The sequence below is a fragment of the Pollachius pollachius genome (genome assembly GCF_949987615.1).
Source record: "Pollachius pollachius genome assembly, chromosome: 5".
Lineage (NCBI taxonomy): Eukaryota > Metazoa > Chordata > Actinopteri > Gadiformes > Gadidae > Pollachius > Pollachius pollachius.
The window spans coordinates 20,863,565-20,883,564 of NC_136938.1; the positions used below are offsets into that span (position 1 = coordinate 20,863,565).

At 45.8% G+C, this 20,000-nt stretch overlaps 2 protein-coding genes across 2 annotated transcripts in view; one reads left to right on the plus strand and one right to left on the minus strand.

Moving 5' to 3' along the window:
- Window positions 1-616: 616 nt before the first annotated feature.
- On the plus strand, window positions 617-17,843 carry LOC307075924 (hexokinase-1). The gene is made up of 21 exons (XM_079736677.1): window positions 617-976; window positions 5,197-5,359; window positions 7,682-7,830; window positions 8,180-8,299; window positions 8,439-8,534; window positions 8,703-8,802; window positions 9,250-9,433; window positions 10,056-10,211; window positions 10,452-10,539; window positions 10,673-10,818; window positions 11,126-11,318; window positions 11,647-11,758; window positions 12,010-12,158; window positions 12,371-12,490; window positions 12,872-12,967; window positions 13,482-13,581; window positions 13,735-13,918; window positions 14,065-14,220; window positions 14,486-14,573; window positions 15,038-15,183; window positions 16,551-17,843. Exons 1-21 carry the CDS (start codon window positions 914-916, stop codon window positions 16,696-16,698), a joined length of 2,757 nt encoding a protein of 918 aa, XP_079592803.1. The 5' UTR covers window positions 617-913; the 3' UTR covers window positions 16,699-17,843.
- Window positions 17,844-19,449: 1,606 nt separating this feature from the next.
- Window positions 19,450-20,000, minus strand: part of tacr2 (tachykinin receptor 2) — a gene marked incomplete at both ends in the record, with an annotated part of 4,596 nt that continues 4,045 nt past the window's right edge. The window contains one exon of the mRNA XM_079736574.1: window positions 19,450-19,759. Coding sequence (XP_079592700.1) covers window positions 19,450-19,759 — 310 coding nt within the window. The remainder of the gene's footprint in view (window positions 19,760-20,000) is intronic.

Here is a 20,000-nt window from a genome sequence, read left to right on the forward strand (position 1 = left end):
GCCGAATTTTTCTACCAAGTTACCCACTTTCTAGTTTGCTGGATAATATGAGCAGTATAAGTAAGTGTGTCACTCAATTTGAATGGATGAATGGCTGAAGGATAACATTTATATTAGGTATGAGAGAGAGCAATTAGTGACATGAGTGATGCACAGTGGACCAGACGTGCAGTGGTGCACACACGCCAGACGAGGGAGAAGGTGGGGTTGAGGGGAAGAGGAATTTACAGAATGATGACACATTCTGAGCACCACTTTATGGTTAGGTGACGAATTTCCTGTAAAAATGCAGCCGTAGAGTGCAGTTGATTGGCTTTGGCAGGAGGACACCCATTTTCCCTCCCTTCTTTGACATCGTCTGCCTCCACCCTCCCTGCATTCACACGCTCCTCCTTTGCCGGCTTTGCCTTCATCACAGAACACGCTAGCCAATCACAGGGCAGAGGGTGTGACTAACATGCTTAACTAATGAGAGGGCGCGGTTAAAACACCGGCTCCCCGCCTCCTCTCTCTTCCTCTTTTTTACCTCCTTGTCTCCTCCCCTTCGGTGTCTTACAGCTCGGCTTTCAGTCCCGCCCCCCCCACACACTTCCTGGCTTAACAGAGAAAGAGAACTAGGGAGGGAGCTGGAGAGAGAGGCGGAGAGACAGAGGGGAAGCAGTGCTGCACAGTTTTTACCTCCACATGCTGCAGCTCTGCCTAGTGTAGCTCACGGATTGTACCAAGTGTAGACTTACCCATGTTTTAGTTGTGTTCATACTGTGAGGGATAGGGACAGACTGAAGGTACTTTTTTAGGGGGGAGATCTTTTTGTGCCTGTAGTGTACGCACGTGTGTGTGTGTGTGTGTGCTTGCGTGTGACAGTGCCATTGTGGCTGTGTGTGTTTAACATACAGAAAGATATATTCTCAGGATGATTGCAGCCCAGTTGATAGCCTATTACTTCACGGAACTTAAGGATGACCAGGTTAAGAAGGTGAGTCACCATCTCTGTATCCTCCATGACTGATGGGGGTTTTCCTTGTGAGTTGTGTCTGTGCCGGTGACTGTGTCTTTGGGATTTGAGTTTTACATTTTGTGGGTACTAGAAGCAGGGAGCTATACTGCATGTTTATCAAATGTTTTTTTTGCGGGGAGAGGTTAGGCAGAGGAGAGGAGACAGCGAGTGGTAGAGGTCATTAAATGTATTTCCCTGTCCTCATTGGAGCCAGCCATTTTTGCTTCAGATACAGCCCAGGTGTGTGTGGAGTGTACAGTATGGGTGTGTGTGTGTGTGTGTGTGTGTGTGTGTGTGTGTGTGTGTGTGTGTGTGTCTGTGTCGGAGATCTGCCTTTGGGGGAGTAGTGAACAAGGTGGTGGCAAATGAAGCAATAAATAAGAGTTGAGGATGAGGGGTTGGAAAAAGGGAACAGAGAACCACTGATCCACCGAATTGAGCCCCGGCTCCTCCGGGTGAGGCAGGCTATAGGTGGACAAATGAGCTGAAGGTGACCGGAGACTCGTGGAACGGGTGAATAGAGTGTTTGTAGTTGGGGTGATGAATATGACGAAATGAAGTCAAAGGATATAAAGTTGGTGACTTGAGAGAGAGAGAGAGAGAGAGAGAGAGAGAGATACAGACGGAGGCAGCGAGGAAATGCACATGGCATATGATGAGAGAGAGGATGTGACCGATAGAGCCAGCCCATGGTCAATGTGCTGAGCCATTTGACTTTGCAGCACTCCGGGGTCAATCAGTCCACTGACTTTGTCAATGTTAGTCATGTTGGCTGAGACAGCAAATCTGCAGTCGCTCTACTGGGGTCGAATAGGAGAAAGTTTTGCTTTAAGGATGGAAAAGGGAGGGAAGAGGTGCAGAAGCTAGCACCTAGTGCGACCTAAACAGCATAATCTCATAACATAATCTCATAGTCATGTGAGATTATATATAGATAGTCTCATGTACATAATTATACATAGTCTCAAGTATAACATGTTTGCCTTGTGGGTTGGAAAGCCTTGTGGTCAACCAGGATGTTAGAAGGAAGTTAGCAAACATGGCCGAGGGATTGAGGAGAGGAGTAGCTAGGGAGGTAAAAGGAAATTAGGGAGTCACTTTGCGGAGACAGGACAGGTAAGGGAAGATAAAAGTTGGTGAGGTATGCAGACGAGGAGGTTTGCAACGAGGAAGCACGGCCAGATAGGAGAGGAGGTGAGGGAAGAGATTGGAAAGGAGATAGGGAGGAAATAGCAGAGGCGATAACGCAAGAGGAGATAGGAGTGGAGGTAAGGGAGGAGGTATAAGAGGAGGTAGGAGAGGTGGTATGAGAGGAGATTGAAGAAGAGGTAAGAAAGTAGGTATGAGTGAAGAACGAAGACAAGTCAAAGTTAAGTGAGGAGCTAGGAGAGGTGGTAAGGGGGGAGGCAGGAGAGGAGGCAGAGGAAGTCAAAGGTGGTTTAAGAGGAGGATGAAGAGGTGGTAAGAGAGGAGGTAAGGGAGCAGGTAGGAGAGGTGGTAAGGGGGGATTTGAACAGATTGAATATGTGTTCTTTCATGATATCCTGTGGGTTGGGGCCCAGCTGCCCCCACAGCTATGTACACTGCTGCATAACTGACTCGACCTGTTGGCCAGGCTGAGAGCCATCAAGCAATAACTCTTTCACTGCTTCCGAACAAAACAGGTGTTGTGTTTCCGCAATAGCTTAGGTGGTCTAGAATTTCAACCCAGTAAATGGCAGATTCGGTGATGATTAAATGTATTGTTGGCCGCCTTTATGTGTCCACCTGGTTCCTTTCTAAAAGCTAAAAGGGTTTTGCACCTGGTTTTCCTCAGTCGACATCTTTATGAATGCTATGACTTGTGTCGTCATTTTGGGGCAGGGTCCCTTTAAGGGCGCTTTATGATGACATCAGAAGGCAAGGGCTTGATCTCACACCCTGGGTCAATCAGTGGCCCATCATGTTATCAGTGTCATTTTGTTTTATTGTTCCCCAGGAACTTCTTTCCCTTTTGAAGCTTGGTGTCACCTCATTGTCCCTACACCCAGTTACAGTGTTTTATTACACTCTTTTCCTTATCCATTTCCCCACAGTGCTCCCACAGCTTGTTAGTGGTCCCAGATATTTGTATCTGCAAGGTTTAATGACTAAATGAGCCCTGAGATACAGTATCCCTCTTTGTCCTTTCCTCGTCTCCTTCCTGTTACACTGTAGCGTCCTGCGTCCCTAAAATAGGCCAGCTTTACACCATGTGACCGCAGGTGAAAGGAGAAGAAGGCTTAGGAGACAAACACACACACACACACACACACACACACACACACATGAGATTGAGAGTATCTGCCTGCCAGAAGTTTACACAGTTACTGCCTCTGTTTGTATTTACACTCATATCCCAAAGCAGCAAGGAGCAGTTAGCATAAGGGTGTTAGCTTAACGAGTTGGCTGCTCAATGGGATTTCAGTGGGACATCATCCAGCTTTAATCACGTCCACTGCGGTGTCCTTGACTGTCTGCTTCCACTGTTGAGGGAGGTGGTTGGGTGTGTGGGTGGGTGGGCCGCAACATGCGCGCGTGTGTCCGTCTGTGTTGTAAAAGCGAGAGGGCAAAACAGAGGACGGCATTTTTCCACATATAAACCGAAGCCGGGGTAGAGAGGTGCACTCACGCTCATGTCCACACACACACACACACACACACACACACACACACACGCAGCGGGGTCTGGTTTCATCAGCTTCCCTGAGCAGCCTCTCAATGACGACAATACCAGACCGCAGGGGGCAAGAGGGGGTGAGCGACGCAGTGGAGGGGGGAGGAGAGGGGGGGGGAGGAGCCTAGAACCGCTAGTCAGAGGCCTGGGGACAGTTGGGAAATGTAGTGTGCAGTGTGTTCTCCTCAGAGTCTGGTGACTGTCGCCGGGGAGAATTAGGGGAGGCGGGGGGGGGGGGGGGGGGGGTGGATGGAGAAAGCAACGTATCGGTTTAGTAAGAGAGGGTGGGAGGCGAGACTAAAAGAGAATGGAGAAGTAGACACCACATGGGTCTTTCAACACCGCAGTGTACCCAGAACTGATTAAAGACAGGTCTGTTTCTGAGTGCTGTGTTGGTTCCCTGGAGTTCTGTGTAAAAACACGCATGCACACACAAGGACATCACAATGTCACCTTAGATAGAAGGGAGTGTACCCTGGTAGAATGGAAGGTGTAAGCGCTCTGCACTGTTACTGTCCGGCCCAGACCTGTGCCTGCATGCTGCCGGTTTGTCCTCTACTGGGGTGAAGTACAGAGTCATGAACACAGATGCTAATGTTGCTCCTGCCGTGGGGGATTAGCCATGGTTCAACTGGGTTCCCTCGCTTCGTCTCCTGCCTTGGGGGTTCCACTCATCTGGGCTGCTCAGCGAAAGGCTATATTGTCATTCAAATAAGACCAAGAGGCCCATCTTCAAGCAGGCCGGCTATTGGATGTGGCAATGTAATGCAGGACATGAAGTAATGTACTGCATTCCATTGTAATGTGTTTTCTTCCCCATTTTTTACTACATTTCCTGATTACTGTTACAAATTCATACAAATACATTTTGGTACGGTTGGTTTTAGTTTGCGAGTTCCCATACTTTATTTATTCGAATTGCTAAGCTGATCTGCAGCTATTTCCAATTCCCCTCTTTATGTTGGATTATTTCCTGGGTGTATGAATAAAGCTTACAAGGAAATACAGTTGGCATGTGACTTCTACACCAGGAAATAAAACATTCCACAGAACCATCGCCATGACATGTGCCCATGTGTGTTGGAGGGTTTGGTGTGCGTGTGCGCGCTGCCTTTTGTGTCCCAATCGTTTGTGACTTGGCAAAAGTTTCAAGATTACACCCTTGCTAGGATCAACCTCCCATATAATCAGCACTATTGAATTCCCCAATGTTGATTTTACTAGAACTACAAGCCCACGCTTGCGTGGCCTTCCGTATGATGTTGCAACACGCATACAAATGCTGAATTGGCCCTGGTGTGGGTTCCAATGACAATCCCCTTTCTATGGTTTTATAGAAAGAAAAATCAGAGTTCCGTCTTTTCATGCGTGTAACCCTTTTGCTTTAAAAGCGTCCTCTTGTATGCTGCACATCTGTATCAGCAAATGTAAAAAAGATTTTTAAAACCACAAATAAACCAGTTACAGAATTAATTTGTCGTCGACCTTTCCCGTTTCCTCCCAGATCGACAAGTACCTGTACTCCATGCGCTTCTCCGAGGAAACGCTGTCGGACATCATGCAGCGCTTCCGCCGGGAGCTGGCCCGGGGCCTGGGTCAGGACACCAACCCCACCGCCACGCTCAAGATGCTGCCAACCTTCGTGCACTCCATCCCCGACGGCTCAGGTGCTTACCCCTTGGCGGTGTGTCTTCTCCCGGGATCTACCCTGGTTGTGTGCCCCGTCGGATGGAGTGGGTCTGACCCGTAGGGACTATGTTAGCAACATTGTTAGTGTTGTAGCGTGTTACCATTGGTATGAGTTTGACTATTTGTATTAGTGTTGGTGTGAGTGGTTCCGTTGCTGTCAGAGGTCAGCCACTACTGTAGGGTTGAGGTCAAACAGGGACACGCCTTGTGTCCATATACTATATTCATAACGAACTCTCCAAAGCACACTGTAATCAAACCATTCTGAACAAGGGTGATGTGAAAGCACATTATCAAACGGAGCCAGGACTCTTGTGACTCACCCAATCTCACAAGCCTCTTTATGGCCAGTCCTTGCTGATGTATAGCATAGAAATTGTGGTCCATTTGATAAACCAGAAATTAGTTTTTTCATATGAGAATGACCTCGGCTACCATATAAACTGGCCACATAAAAAACAGTTTCCCTAGTCACCTAGGGCATGTCGTTTTAAGAAGGAAAGGGAGAAAATGAATAGAAAGAAAAACACATAGCATCCATAATGTTATTTTTTTAAACATGGCTTCAATTATGGGTCAATTATAGTTGAAGTGCAGTTTTCTCCTCTTTCTTGAGCAAAAACATAGAGCCTAACTAACCCCTACCCTCCTTTTGCCAGTTGTCGAAACTTTTGTTGCTAGTGGCTTCCATGATAACCTTGAATGGCCTGTAATCTGAAGGCCACATATCACTCACTTAATCTACATAAGCGTCTATTCATTAGTCCCAATCTTTTCAGAATAAACAGTGTTTAACTCTAATGCTTTTGTCCTTGAATCCAATAATGTTTTGTCTATGTTTTGAACAAGATGTACCACAGTGTAACGTCAAACAGCTAGCGCCCGCGAAATAGTTTAGATAGGCAGGTCTTATGGGATTTGTAGTCTAAAAGACTGAAGGCTGGTCCATCGGGACAACCACATCGTTACATATTTAACTCCAGCTATGAGTAATTATTACCTCTTTTTGTCAAGGCTCAACCAGCGAAAACAATCTATAATCCTTTGTTTAGCAATCAAACACAAATATACCATTTTAAGGCTTTTGGTTTTTGTTTGCTGATCAGGATTCAAAGCTGTCCCCTTTTCAGGAAGTCTCCCTCATCCACTACCCCAGAGACACCAGCGCACCATGCACACATGACACCAGCTGCCACAACTTCTGTTTATCCTTAGCATGGGAAATCAGTATACCTGTGGTATACACACACCAACAGACGGAAGTAAAACACGTTCTACCGCAAATATGCACTTGCAGATAAGCCTGGTTACTACTATGGACAGAGGTCAAATGATCGCACCCATCAGAGCTCTAATTATTTGTTTCCTTGTGCGCATTGCTGTGTCGCTTGTGAGTCTTTCATATACAGATAGTGACACCAGCCAGACTACTCAGCTTCCCATTTGCACCTTGTTCTTTAAAGATTCAAAATGTCATTTTATATTATACGTTTTAAGTAAACATATATTTTTTTGTGAATAGCCTCTCTATAACACAGCAGATGAGGAAGTGTATCCTGTTCACCATCAAACTCAGTCTGATCTGTAAAATACTACACATCAGTTTACGTGTGATGAATACACATTTGTGACTCATCTAATTATTTCTTACAATATCCATTAAAGTAAGGAATGAAGTCGATAAGCTTGAAGAACACATGAACTTATTGCATCACAACAGCAACAATGCCGTATTGGCCATTCATTAAACTCTAGGATGGAAGTACGCTGTCACACCAGGACAACGCTGTTACATTCATAGGACCAGGGCTGGTTAGGTAAACATATCTGCTAACACTAAACAATTGTAAACCGAGAACTCCCATTGTGAGCGACGGTTGGCTCACAATGTGTACTCGAGTCACAGAATGCCAGGACTTTTACTTTACCCACCTAGAGACATCCGTCACTGCTGATGGGTTTATGAAGCAGTTCTATTGACTGAGCACCAAGAGTATCACACCACCTCAGTTGTGCTTTGGGATACATCCAAAGCCGTCTTAAGAGTAGAAAAGTCCTCCATTCAGATTAGTCAGTGTTCCTGTTCAGCCAAGTGCATCCAGAATTTCGATTAGTAATAAGTTACAACTGATATTGAATTTATTTATGATCGGTTGGATGAGGCTTCAAATTTTGATGTTCACAAATTCGAATGCGAAGGAAAGTTGAACATATTTACTCTATTAAAATAAAGCCACCCGCTGATCAAAGGATCATGGGAACACAAATGAAAATGGATGCTTGTCTCTTTCTCCATCTAGAGAAGGGAGACTTCATAGCGCTGGATCTGGGGGGCAGTGCCTTCCGGATCCTGCGTGTGCGCGTGAGCCACGAGAAGAAGCAGACTGTTCAGATGGAGAGCGTGATCTACGACACGCCGGAAGACATCATCCACGGCAACGGAACCAGAGTATGTCCACCCCACCGGGCCTTGGATGGGCACCGGCGCCACTTCTTAAGGCTCAGTTACGGTTCCACGTCGACGCAACGCAACGTCCTTGCCGACCCTCCTAGCGTCCACCGCAAGGGTGCTTCCCAAAAATTGTAACCTTGCGTTGAGGCGACGCTGCAGCAAGAGCTGTGATTGGTCCGTTCACTAAAACTCGACGCAGAACGAAAACAGGTTCAGCGTTTCTTTCTGCGTCCGCTTGGTCCTTGCGCTGCGTCGACGTGGAACCATAACTGAGCCTTTGCTTACACACGTATCCGCGTGTCCTGACACACGTGGCTGATACTCTCCTGATATTTTCCCCTCGCAGTTATTTGACCACGTGGCCGAGTGTCTCGGGGACTTCATGGAGAAGCACAACATCAAAGACAAAAGACTACCGGTCGGGCTCACCTTCTCGTTCCCCTGCCAACAGACCAAACTAGATGAGGTAAGATCGATAATATCGACGGATGGATGAGATACCAACACACAGTCAGACAGACAAGACAAGGGGGCAGAGTTAGGGACAGACAGTGGTGCTGCTGATACTCCTCTCATCTCCCTGCCCCGTTTCTCTGGATACCTAGGGCTATCTGCTGACCTGGACCAAGAGGTTCAAGGCCAGTGGAGTGGAGGGGATGGACGTGGTCCAGCTGCTCAACAAGGCCATTAAGAAGCGAGGAGTAAGTGCCTTCTCTCACTTATAGTCCAAGCTTTGTCCATTTGTGCAGCTGCGTTGCGTTGACTTCATTCATTCATTCATTCACTCAGCGGTTCTAAATGTTGCTTTGTGTCCATGTGTGTGTGTGTGTGTGTGTGTGTGTGTGTGTGTGTGTGTGCATGGTATTAAGGACTACGATGCAGACATCATGGCAGTGGTAAACGACACTGTGGGGACCATGATGACTTGCGGCTTCGACGACCAGCGCTGTGAAGTGGGCATCATTGTCGGTACGCCACCCTTATAGGATTCATTCTTGTTCACAATTCTCCAGAACCATCAAGAATCATTTATTTTCACAATGTGAATTTTAGAAATACTACAAAATGGATCTTTGTTGGGTTTTGGGCCATTGCATTTAGGTTTTCACGGGCTGGCTAAGCTCAGGAGGTAGAGCAGGTTAACCTCATATTGAGTGTTGAGGTGTCCCTGAGCAAGGCAGCTAACCCTAACTGCTCTTTCCGAGCTGGCGGTGGTCGTGCCTGGTAGACTCCACTGTCGGGGTGTGAATGTGTGCATTAGCCTTTGTAAGTCGCTTTGGGTAAAAGCGTCTGCTTTATTCCCTGAATGTAAATGTTCGCAACAAAAACAAAAATCTCTCAATAAACAACATTAAAAACAATAAGGTGAATTACCCATAACTCCTCCTGTCTCTCTCTGTCTCTGCGGCCTTCCAGGCACAGGTACCAACGCGTGCTACATGGAGGAGCTTAGGCACATCGACCTGGTGGAGGGCGACGAGGGCCGCATGTGTGTCAACACCGAGTGGGGGGCCTTCGGGGACGACGGCAGACTGGAGGACATCCGCACCGAGTTCGACCGAGAGATCGACAGAGGCTCCCTCAACCCCGGCAAACAGCTGTACGTGTTTCAGTCACACACTGGGAGGCAGCCAGGAGCTGATAGATGCTATTGTTTTGTGGTATAGTTCCTACATCTCTAATTCTAAGTTACTCATTTACTGTACTGAATCATGAGATGACCATGAAACGCCATCAGAGAGGAAGGAAGCGATGCTTCGTCGAAATAATGCCCTTTGTCGACAACGACGCTAGGGCCGGCTCGTTTGAAATATGTTTTTTAGGGATGGAACGTCTGTTTCGAGTTTTGGCCTGTGTGTTAGGATTCACTATTCTCCGAGTTAAGTTAAAAAATTGCGACACAAACACGGGCCTGCTGCAGCCATGGATTCAAGCCAATTACCCAATCAACTAAGATTTTACTAGTTCCTACCCGAGCTACAAATAATATCTGCCTCATGAAATATAATGTTGCGCTCGCCTTGCCTTGCACTCGTGTTCGTTAGGATTGCAGTATCCATTTTAGCGCACGTTGCCAACATTACCTTTTGTGCACTTTGACAGTTTTATCCATTTCATTACATTTTTATCCATTTTGATCCCTCATTTCTTCTGCCTGTGTCAGTCCAGGAGTGGAACGTTGCCTGTATGTGTCATTTGTGACCCTGTGCTCCTACCGCCAGCTTCGAAAAGATGGTGAGTGGCATGTACATGGGCGAGCTGGTGCGCCTCATCCTGGTGAAGATGGCCAAGGAGGGGCTGCTGTTCGAGGGGAGGATCACCCCGGAGCTCCTCACCAAGGGCAAGCTCGACACCAAGCACGTCTCCGCCATAGAGAAGTATGCCCCTTCTCCCGCTCACACTTTAATACCATGGGCTTGAATCGAGTGGTGTTGGACAAATCTCCGTTTGCGATAGAAACAAATGTCTGTCGTCTACCAAAAGGCTTCCCTGAATGATGCTTAACCCGCTCATGGTCAAAACATTGTTTGTTCATTATCACTTTGGATTAAAGTGTCTGCTTAATGACTAAATGGAATACCGATATTTCCTCTCTCGCTGTCCTATTCTCCCCCCAGGAGTAAGGAGGGGCTGACCAAGGCCAAGGAGATCCTGATCAGACTGGGCGTGGAGCCCTCAGCCGATGATTGCATCGCCGTGCAGCATGTACGTACCACTTGTCCCGCCTGATGCTAATCCAATCCGCTGGAAACGTATCAGCCAATCAGAGTGCCGAACACGCCCGTATTATTAGTTTAGCCGTTTCTAAACATGAGGAACTTGTCTTTCTCTACCCCAGGTGTGTGCCATTGTGTCCTTCCGCTCCGCTAGCCTGATAGCCGCTACGCTAGGTGCTATCCTGCTACGTCTGAAGGAGAACAAAGGGGTTGCTAGGCTACGGACTACCGTGGGCATTGACGGGTCGTTGTACAAGATGCATCCTCAGTGAGTGGCGCTGACGTACAGTAGTATAGATTCAGTATTAAACAGGACAGTACATACTGAAGGGACTTGGAACTCATCTGCCAACACTACAACAAGACAATACGGAAGTGACATTTGTGCTAATCCTTATATTAAATATCATTTGAATACCCTAAATGTATGGGTGTCTGATAGAAAACCAAAATAAAGGTATCATCATGATACATCTGGCTGACATTTCACCCTCTGTTTACTTTTTTGACTATGTGCTGATACAGCAACATCACGGGAAGCCGACTGACAAAACTAAACACCCGGACTGTTTCAGATACGCCCGCCGGCTCCACAAGACGGTGCGTCGCCTGGTGCCCGAGTCTGACGTCCGGTTCCTGCTGTCGGAGAGTGGGAGTGGCAAGGGCGCTGCCATGGTGACCGCCGTGGCCTACAGACTGGCGGACCAATCGAGACAGATCACCCAGACCCTGGAGGAACTCCAGCTGACCACTGAACAACTGCTCGAGGTAGAGGTCCAAGAGCCCGGGGGAAATCTTAAAAACAGACCTTTGGAGTTCAACTTGCTTTTTATCAAGTCAAGTGTAATAGTTAGAGTTTTTTTTATATATATATACCTGTCGACCTCTCAGTGTGTCTCTGGTTGATTGGCAGATTTCGTTTCTTATTTTAAGCTCATTTTATTTCTTGTTTCCTTTAATAAGCACTTTGCCCTTTAAAATGCTATGTTAATACATTTGAATGATGAGTGAGTAACTGGTGGGTTGGTGAGTGAGTGAATGAGTCATTTCTGTCCCAGTGTACTGGTAAACTGAGTCAACGTGGTTCTCTTTCTAGGTAAAGAAGCGGATGAAGATAGAGATACAAAATGGCCTCTCCAAGAGCACCCAGGAGATCGCTACCGTCAAGATGCTCCCCACCTTCGTACAGAGCACTCCTGATGGCTCAGGTGATCCTCCTCGGACTTACTGTTTTAACATACACATTTGTTGCGTCCCAGTTAGACATTTCTTTCTTTTGATAATGTTTAGTTAATGAGAGATTTCAGACAAATTGGTATTTCTCAGAAAATCATCGATATGGTATTTTACGGTTTGGATTGGTTCTGATATTTGATTGGTACTTATTTGACTCAAAAGTTACTGCTTCAGCCTTCTTCACTACAAACTAAAATAACTTTGTCCGTTCGTTTGAATCCAGAGAACGGGGATTTCTTGGCCTTGGATCTCGGAGGAACCAATTTCCGAGTTCTGTTGGTGAAGATCCGGTCTGGGAAGAGGAGGACGGTGGAGATGAACAACAAGATCTACGCCATCCCCATGGAGGTCATGCAGGGCACGGGAGAAGAGGTGAGGACCAGAGATAGGTTCACACCAAGAAGCTGCAGAAGAACAGTTTTTTAAATCCAACTCAATTCAATTTAGCGAGATGGATGTACTTTTTTTTTTTTCAATTAGTTCAAGGGTAAAAAAAAATGATTACCCTCTTCTCTCCTACATGAAATAAGACACAACGGAATGCAGTGCAATGTAAATGGAATCGTGTTTTCTCTATGTTCCAGCTGTTTGACCACATAGTGCAGTGTATCAGTGACTTCCTGGACTACATGGGGATGAAGAACACTCGTCTTCCCCTTGGCTTCACCTTCTCCTTCCCCTGCCAACAAACCAGTCTGGACGCTGTGAGTGCGCGCTTGCTGCTTATCGTGTCTAACGTCTAACTGTCCTCTACTCCAATCCACTTCCTTTTTTTTTGCATTTGTATGACTGTACCAACCAGTTCTGGCAAAGGGACAGTTTAAAATGCACTATGACAGTTTTCCCATTAGCAACCTCCAACCTCTAGTTGCTTGAGTTGTAGCTTCAGTTCTAGCTATATAATTTCAGGACTTCATGGGGGCAAATGTGGACCACAATAAAACCATTTATAGAGAGCAAGTGTGTGTGTGCATGCGTGCGTGCGTGCGTGCGTGATGTATGTTATGTGTGTGTGTGTGATGTACGTTATGTGTGCAAGGTACACTATGTGTGTTTCTAATGTACGTGGTGTGCATGATGTGCAGGGTGTCCTGGTAACCTGGACCAAGGGCTTCAAGGCTACGGACTGCGAGGGCGAGGACGTGGTGGGCCTGCTGAGAGAAGCCATCCGGAGGAGGGAGGTGAGCAGGGAGACGTCCCGCTGGCCCCTGCATCGCCATATCAATGCTTGTTTTGCTGCATCTCCCCAGCGGAGGTGGTATCTGGCACTCCTGGTCGCCTCCAAAATCAGACTGTAGCCAGGGACGATATAGCCCTACCCCTGATTTAAGTGTCTTCCAGAGGAGCGCCAGAAGGCGTTCTTTTGTTCTGATATGCTGCAGGGGTTAACCCAAGTAGGGTTGGTTTTACTTTGATGGCTTTTTAATTGTGTTTTATTAGAACCTCCGGCTTGGAATAGTATTCATTTTGTTATTTGAGTTCGGGTTATACGGCACTGGTGTGTTAGCGCCGTGAAACCATGCAGATATTCAGGTGTGCCCGTGGCAATGAATATGGTCCGCAGAGAGAAACACACCAGGAATTAGTGAGTGGGGATGGTCGCATGTGGCTACTGGTGTGTGTGTGTGTGAGTGTGTGTTTATCCCATTATAAAGCTGGTACTGATGCGTGCCTGTGTGGCTCTCCCCTCACCAGGAGTTTGACCTTGATGTGGTTGCCATAGTGAATGACACCGTAGGGACCATGATGACATGTGCCTATGAAGAGCCCACGTGTGAGGTGGGACTCATCGCTGGTGAGTTCATGACCTCATACGCATTAAATTATACTTATGACCTCATACTGTCTCGCTTTGATGTCATCAAGGGGAGAGTCTCAGACCGGCGTCAAGTTGCTTATATCTTGTCTGCCTGTCTGTGTGTCTGTGTATCTGTTTGTCTGTCTGCAGGTACTGGCAGTAACGCCTGCTACATGGAGGAGATGAAGAACATTGAAATGATCGAGGGTGACGAAGGTCGCATGTGTGTCAACATGGAGTGGGGCGCGTTCGGTGACAACGGTTGCCTTGACGACATGAGGACCGAGTACGACCGCACCGTTGACGATCTCTCCCTCAACCCGGGCAAACAGAGGTACGTGCACACACACGCACACACACACACACACAAATTAACCCAAACAAACTTGAAATTTGAAACACTCACCAAATGTTTACAGACCCAATTAATTATTATTTCTGTGACTTGCTCACTGAGACCCGCTGTGATTGGCTTGGCAGGTATGAGAAGATGTGCAGTGGTATGTACCTCGGGGAGATTGTGAGGAACATCCTGATAGACCTGACCAGGAAAGGCTTCCTGTTCCGAGGACAGATCTCTGAAACCTTGAAGACCAGAGGCATCTTCGAGACCAAATACCTCTCGCAGATAGAGAGGTAGCTGTCAAACAATGTCATTGAGTCATGCTTCTCTATAGATTTCACAAACTGCTAATTTCCTTGCCTGTGGTTTATCCCATTCAGACCGGATCACGCATCTGTGCGTGTTTACCATTAACCCATTTGTACCGGTTGCGCGGAGCAACATTGTATCTACTAGATACAATGTTGCGCCGCACAGCAGCCGGTACAAATGGGTTAAATGAACCTCCTCACCAAACTGAGAATGATACTTTGTTTATGTGACTCTGTCTCCCTCTAGTGACAGACTGGCACTGCTGCAGGTCAGGTCCATTCTACAACACTTGGGACTGGACAGCACCTGTGACGACAGTATCATAGTCAAAAAGGTAATATCACTCATTATCATATTGCGATGGGCTTTAAGATTATAAAATCCAGATTCTGGTCAAATATGCTCCACGCGAATGTAACGTTTTCAAAATGAGGCAACAGAAATTGCTGACCCTTCCACCTATGGCTTCAGACAAGGCCTTTGTGCAATCGGTTCCTTGTGGGAGATAGAGCTAGCAGTGTGACTGTTGAAGAGAGAACATTGAGACAAAAGAATGAACTGCACTCTGTTTTGTTGAGGAAACATTAAGAAATAGAATAATTAGTTTTCTATCAGAATGCCAACCACCCTCAGGTTGTGCGGTGAAGCAGGGCCGGGCCCCAGCCCTGACTCACTCCGTCGTATCAGAGACGCATTGTGTTGGGTTCCCTTGTGTGCATGGTTGTTCAAGTGACCTAAGTGGCTGTGTGGTATCTGAGCCTCATTGTGTTGGGTTTCATTGTGCGCGTGGTTGTGTAGGTGTGCGGTGCCGTGTCCCGTCGAGCGGCTCAGATCTGCGGGGCGGGGATGGCTGCGGTGGTGGATAAGATCAGAGAGAACCGTGGACTGGACCATCTGGACGTCACCGTAGGGGTGGACGGGACGCTGTACAAACTACACCCACAGTGAGTTCATTATCTGTTAGAGCTCTCGACTCTCGCCCACGTCCGCGGTGAGTTCGTTATCTGTTAGAGCTCTCGACTCTCGCCCACGTCCGCGGTGAGTTCATTATCTGTTAGAGCTCTCGACTCTCGCCCACGTCCGCGGTGAGTTCATTATCTGTTAGAGCTCTCGACTCTCGCCCACGTCCGCGGTGAGTTCGTTATCTGTTAGAGCTCTCGACTCTCGCCCACGTCCGCGGTGAGTTCGTTATCTGTTAGAGCTCTCGCCCACGTCCGCGGTGAGTTCGTTATCTGTTAGAGCTCTCGACTCTCGCCCACGTCCGCGGTGAGTTCGTTATCTGTTAGAGCTCTCGACTCTCGCCGACGTCCACGGTGAGTTCGTTATCTGTTAGAGCTCTCGACTCTCGCCCACGTCCGCGGTGAGTTCACGACCCTTCTCTGGAGGATACGTCCGTACACGGTGAGTTCACGACCCTTCTCTGGAGGATACGTCCGTCCGCAGTGAACACAAGCACGTGTCTGTCTCCAGGCCCGTCCGGTACAAGAACGCTAAAGAGAATACGCAGCGAGACACACAAGACTGCTGTTCAAAGCTGTGACCTCCATGCTCATCCCTTACCTTTCCATGAAATCTATTTTTCTATGAAGTTTCTATGGAGTCTATGAAGAGCGAAACACAAAACTGTCAATCAAAGCAATTACTCCCATTCTCAAAATAATCTTAACATCTCCTAAAAACAAAAAGTGTGTTCAGTTTAAATTTAGAAAGATTGATATGAAATGTTTCAGTTTAGATATAGAAAAGTAGTGCATTCATGATAGCATATTTGATTTGGTTTGATTTATTTGGAATAAAGACATATCCAAGGGATATAAGAAAATCATGACAAAGTGCAAGCACTTATTTCCATCATGGTCCCTGATGTTACAAGACAGGACTTATATCCACATAAAACAAAACATCAAACATCATAAAAAATAGACTATGAGAAGCTAAACATATAAAATAATCTTTCCTAACCCTTACTTTCTGTATAAAAGTGCAAAGTGCATGCATAGACAAACACCAACAGACAACAGCTCACATGGAGGAAGACATGTTAGTGTCACTAGGGATTTAAATTCACCATGAGCCAGGATTTTACCTTTATTCTGAAACAATGATAGTTGTCTATGCTCTTAATTTCCAAGGGTAAATTATTCCAGTTCACCACACCACTATGTTTGAGAGTACACTTACCAATGTTTGTTTTGAGGCGAGTACAAGTCTGCATTACTTGCTCTGGTGTGGTAAGCATGGGCATCCCTACTTGGGTGTATGTTTCTCTGTAGTTCTGTTCTGACCTATTGTCCCCCCCCGCCCCTAACAGTTTTGCGGGGGTCATGCAGCAGACGGTGAACAAGCTGGCTCCGCAGTGCAACGTCAACTTCCTGTTGTCGGAGGACGGCAGCGGGAAAGGAGCGGCGCTCATCACCGCCGTGGGCTGCCGACTGAGAGAGGAGCTCAAGAGCCAATAGATCCTCTCTCCTCCTCCTCCTCCTCCTCCTCCTCCTCCTCCTCCTCCTCTATCTCTCTGTCTCTCTCTCTGCCTCTGTATGTCGCTGTTCTCCATAGCCTCCAGTCCCTCCTTCCCGGGTCATTCCTGGTTCCTCTTGGGAGTCTTCCTGCCCGCTGCTCTAATTGCTTCAGCCCAACACCCGCGTACCGGGGAGGACAGGGTAGCGCTCAACAGCAGGGTTCTAGCGCCCTGCTGATTTTACCTGTGCTTTGTGTGGTTCAGTTTATAGAGATTAAACATGCACACTTAACTACTGTGAGCAGGGCAAGGGGGGGAATAGAGTAGTAGCACAGATATAACACATTATAGTACAGGAGGTCAGTTGAGGTATCCTGAGTGTTGACCTAAGAGCAATGAGGTGTACTGGTTGGGATCTGGTCTTTTAATCGATTCTCTTTTTATTATTGTTGAGGTTTGAGAGCTACACAATGCAAGATCAGCCACTAATTATCACTGCAGTCTCAAGCAATACTTAAAATAATGCTTAAAACTACTTGATACTGAATACTGGAAACATACGAAAGCCTACATGCACAATATATATTTTAAAACAGGTGCTTTTTGGAACTCCTCGGAGGAGACTAAACACTGATTGTGAGGTAAAGTTGCGCTCTATGTCTGCTGAGCTAACAATGATTCACTGTCTGTTAAAAGGCGTAAAAAAGGGAAAGGAAAAATATATATTTTTTAAAAGATATGTATGTATAATGAGATAAAGGGAGTATTTTTTTTTTGCTAATATCTTGCCTAGCTGTCATATCATATTGGCTATTTATTTTATTTTTGTACTTAAATGATGTTGAAACAACCTGCAACTGTAGCAAGTCTAGAGAAAAATATAATCATAGTAAAGTTTACAAACAACTTAGTCCTGTTGAACAATACATTACGTTTGCTGCAAAAGTTGTCCAAAGATCACTTCTAATGCTTTTATCTAAATGGAATCGTTTCATTGTCAGCAATCCTTTGTGGTTAAAAAAACTGGACTGCTGAAACTGGCTGCTGAGATTTGTCAATATTATTTTAAGATTGCAGTTCGCCATGTAATGTCGTTCATTTACTAAATCATTGTAGTCCAATTTAAATAAATGCTATCCAAAGACATCACCTATTCAACCAATCCAGTAACTGATTAACTATTACTGTCACTATTGTCGAGGCTATACAACTATACAATACACTAGCAATAGACCCCACAATATTCACTTTCAAATGCCAATTTTCTTTTAAGCTCCTTTTAAACTTTTTAGGCTCAAACTACTACTGCCATATACACACATGGTCATAATACTATATCCAATGTTAATTGGACCACACATGCACAGACACACGCTTAACATACTAAACACATCTAAACACTGTCAATTTACACAATCCACATATTTAATTTATTTAATTTGATCAATCCATGAATAAAAACCTATGAATAAAAGCACATTGAATTTGGTGTTTTATTTATATTTTCTTTTTGATACCAAATGATATAAATATGTCTACTTTTATGATAACATCATATCATCTAGTTTTATTACTTTGGACCAAATTAATACAAACCATGTGATGAATTAATGGTTATTCACTCAACTTGCAACTTGCAACTTGAAGACAGTAGCAAAGACAACACAAATAAATATCATTTTGTTTGAGGTTTTAATGTCCTCATGTTTTGAAACATCAAAATGATTTGCTTATTACCGTCCATAATGGCACGCTGCCATTTCATCTGTGTTCTGTATCATATCACAAAAGAGAGACAGCAATTGTAAATGTCACATTTAAATAATCAATTAGCAGCACTGCATAGACAATATCTCTTTAACCTCAATATACCGTAGGCCTACACAGAGTTTAGATTCACATTGCATTATAAATTAACCAGATAATCACAACATACCAATCACAAGAACAACATTGCTGTACACGCCAATATAAATATATACAAGTATTTTAAATGTCAAACCTTACAGCCTGCCTTCCAACAAATGTATACATATATATATATATAAATATAATGTAAAAGATGAATATATATATATATATATATATATATATATATATATATATATATATATATATATATATATATATATTAATCTTTTACATTCTAGTGTTCAAATAAATATTGAAGGTAACGTCTCAGACAATGGGAGACGGCATTTTTTTTCAGTTTCTTCCTTTGATCATGACACTATCTGAGAATTATGTAGAGTCAAATAAATGTATTCTACTGTACTTCAACTGAAGTATTGACCACAGAGCTGATGAACAAGAACCGTTCTAGAAGCTCTGTTCATTCTCCGGCCAGACAACCACATAAGTTAGAGAAACAATGAAGAAAAAGTGTTTACTGAGAGGGGGTAAAACAGAAGGAATTAGAAAAGAATGAAGTGATAAAGATATAAGGGTTGTTATAGGAGCAGCATCATTTGTGTAAAAGATCTGCCTCTGATTTCCCTGCGGTATTTACATGTTATCTTCTAGCAGCCCTCAACAATTAAGTGTTGCTTTTCATTTTGTCTATCGCGGCTGTTCAAGAAAAGATAATGCCTGCTTTGTTCCCAGTTGGCCTCTGTCCCCGCTTTTAGGTTTTACCATTCAAATCTTTATCTTTGGCTTAACTGGCCCTGGCTGGATACAGTCAGGGTCCGTGGAGCATCTTGATTGGCTACCTGCAGCCGGGTTCCTCAATCCTTCTTCCCATTGGCTGCGCTCAGGTCTCCAGCAGCTTAGCCCCGGAGGACATTTCCAGGGGCCCAGGCCCTAAGTGGGGCCCGTTTGTTTTCTGCGGGGCCGGGTGTCTCCTGAGCGGGGCCCGCTGTGCCTTCGGACCGGTGTGCTGGGAGCTGAAGGGGGGCCCGGGGCCTGCGGTCCCGGAGCCGTGCACACGCGTGCTGTCCCCATGGTAACTGCGGGTCATGGTGACCCTGAAGGTGTTGGTGTGCTGCAGCTCCGTCTTGTCCTCTTCTGAGAACCGGATGAACGGACACCAGGAGAACGCCTGGCGGAACCCCGCACGGAACCTTCACAGGGGGGGGGGGGAGAGAGACAGAAAGAGAGAGGGGGGGAGAGGGAGATAGAGACAGAGAGAGACAGGGAAAGAGAGAGAGGGGGGGGAGGGAGAGAGAGAGGAAAGAAGAGAGAGAGTGAGACAGACAGAGAGAGAAAGCACGCAATGAAAAGATAAAGAGTGTTTTATTTATTCAAACATTTCTGACCTCCACATTGATAGTAACACAAATAAACACTGACAACCACATCAAG

What these genes read in the sequence shown, in the direction of transcription:
- LOC307075924 (XM_079736677.1), top strand. Translation starts at nt 914, where the DNA reads ATGATTGCAGCCCAGTTGATAGCCTATTACTTCACGGAACTTAAGGAT. An exon ending in CCACTGAACAACTGCTCGAG is followed by an intron (nt 11,319 to 11,646) that starts GTAGAGGTCCAA and finishes TTCTCTTTCTAG; the next exon opens with GTAAAGAAGCGGATGAAGAT. An exon ending in ACAGTATCATAGTCAAAAAG is followed by an intron (nt 14,574 to 15,037) that starts GTAATATCACTC and finishes GTGGTTGTGTAG; the next exon opens with GTGTGCGGTGCCGTGTCCCG.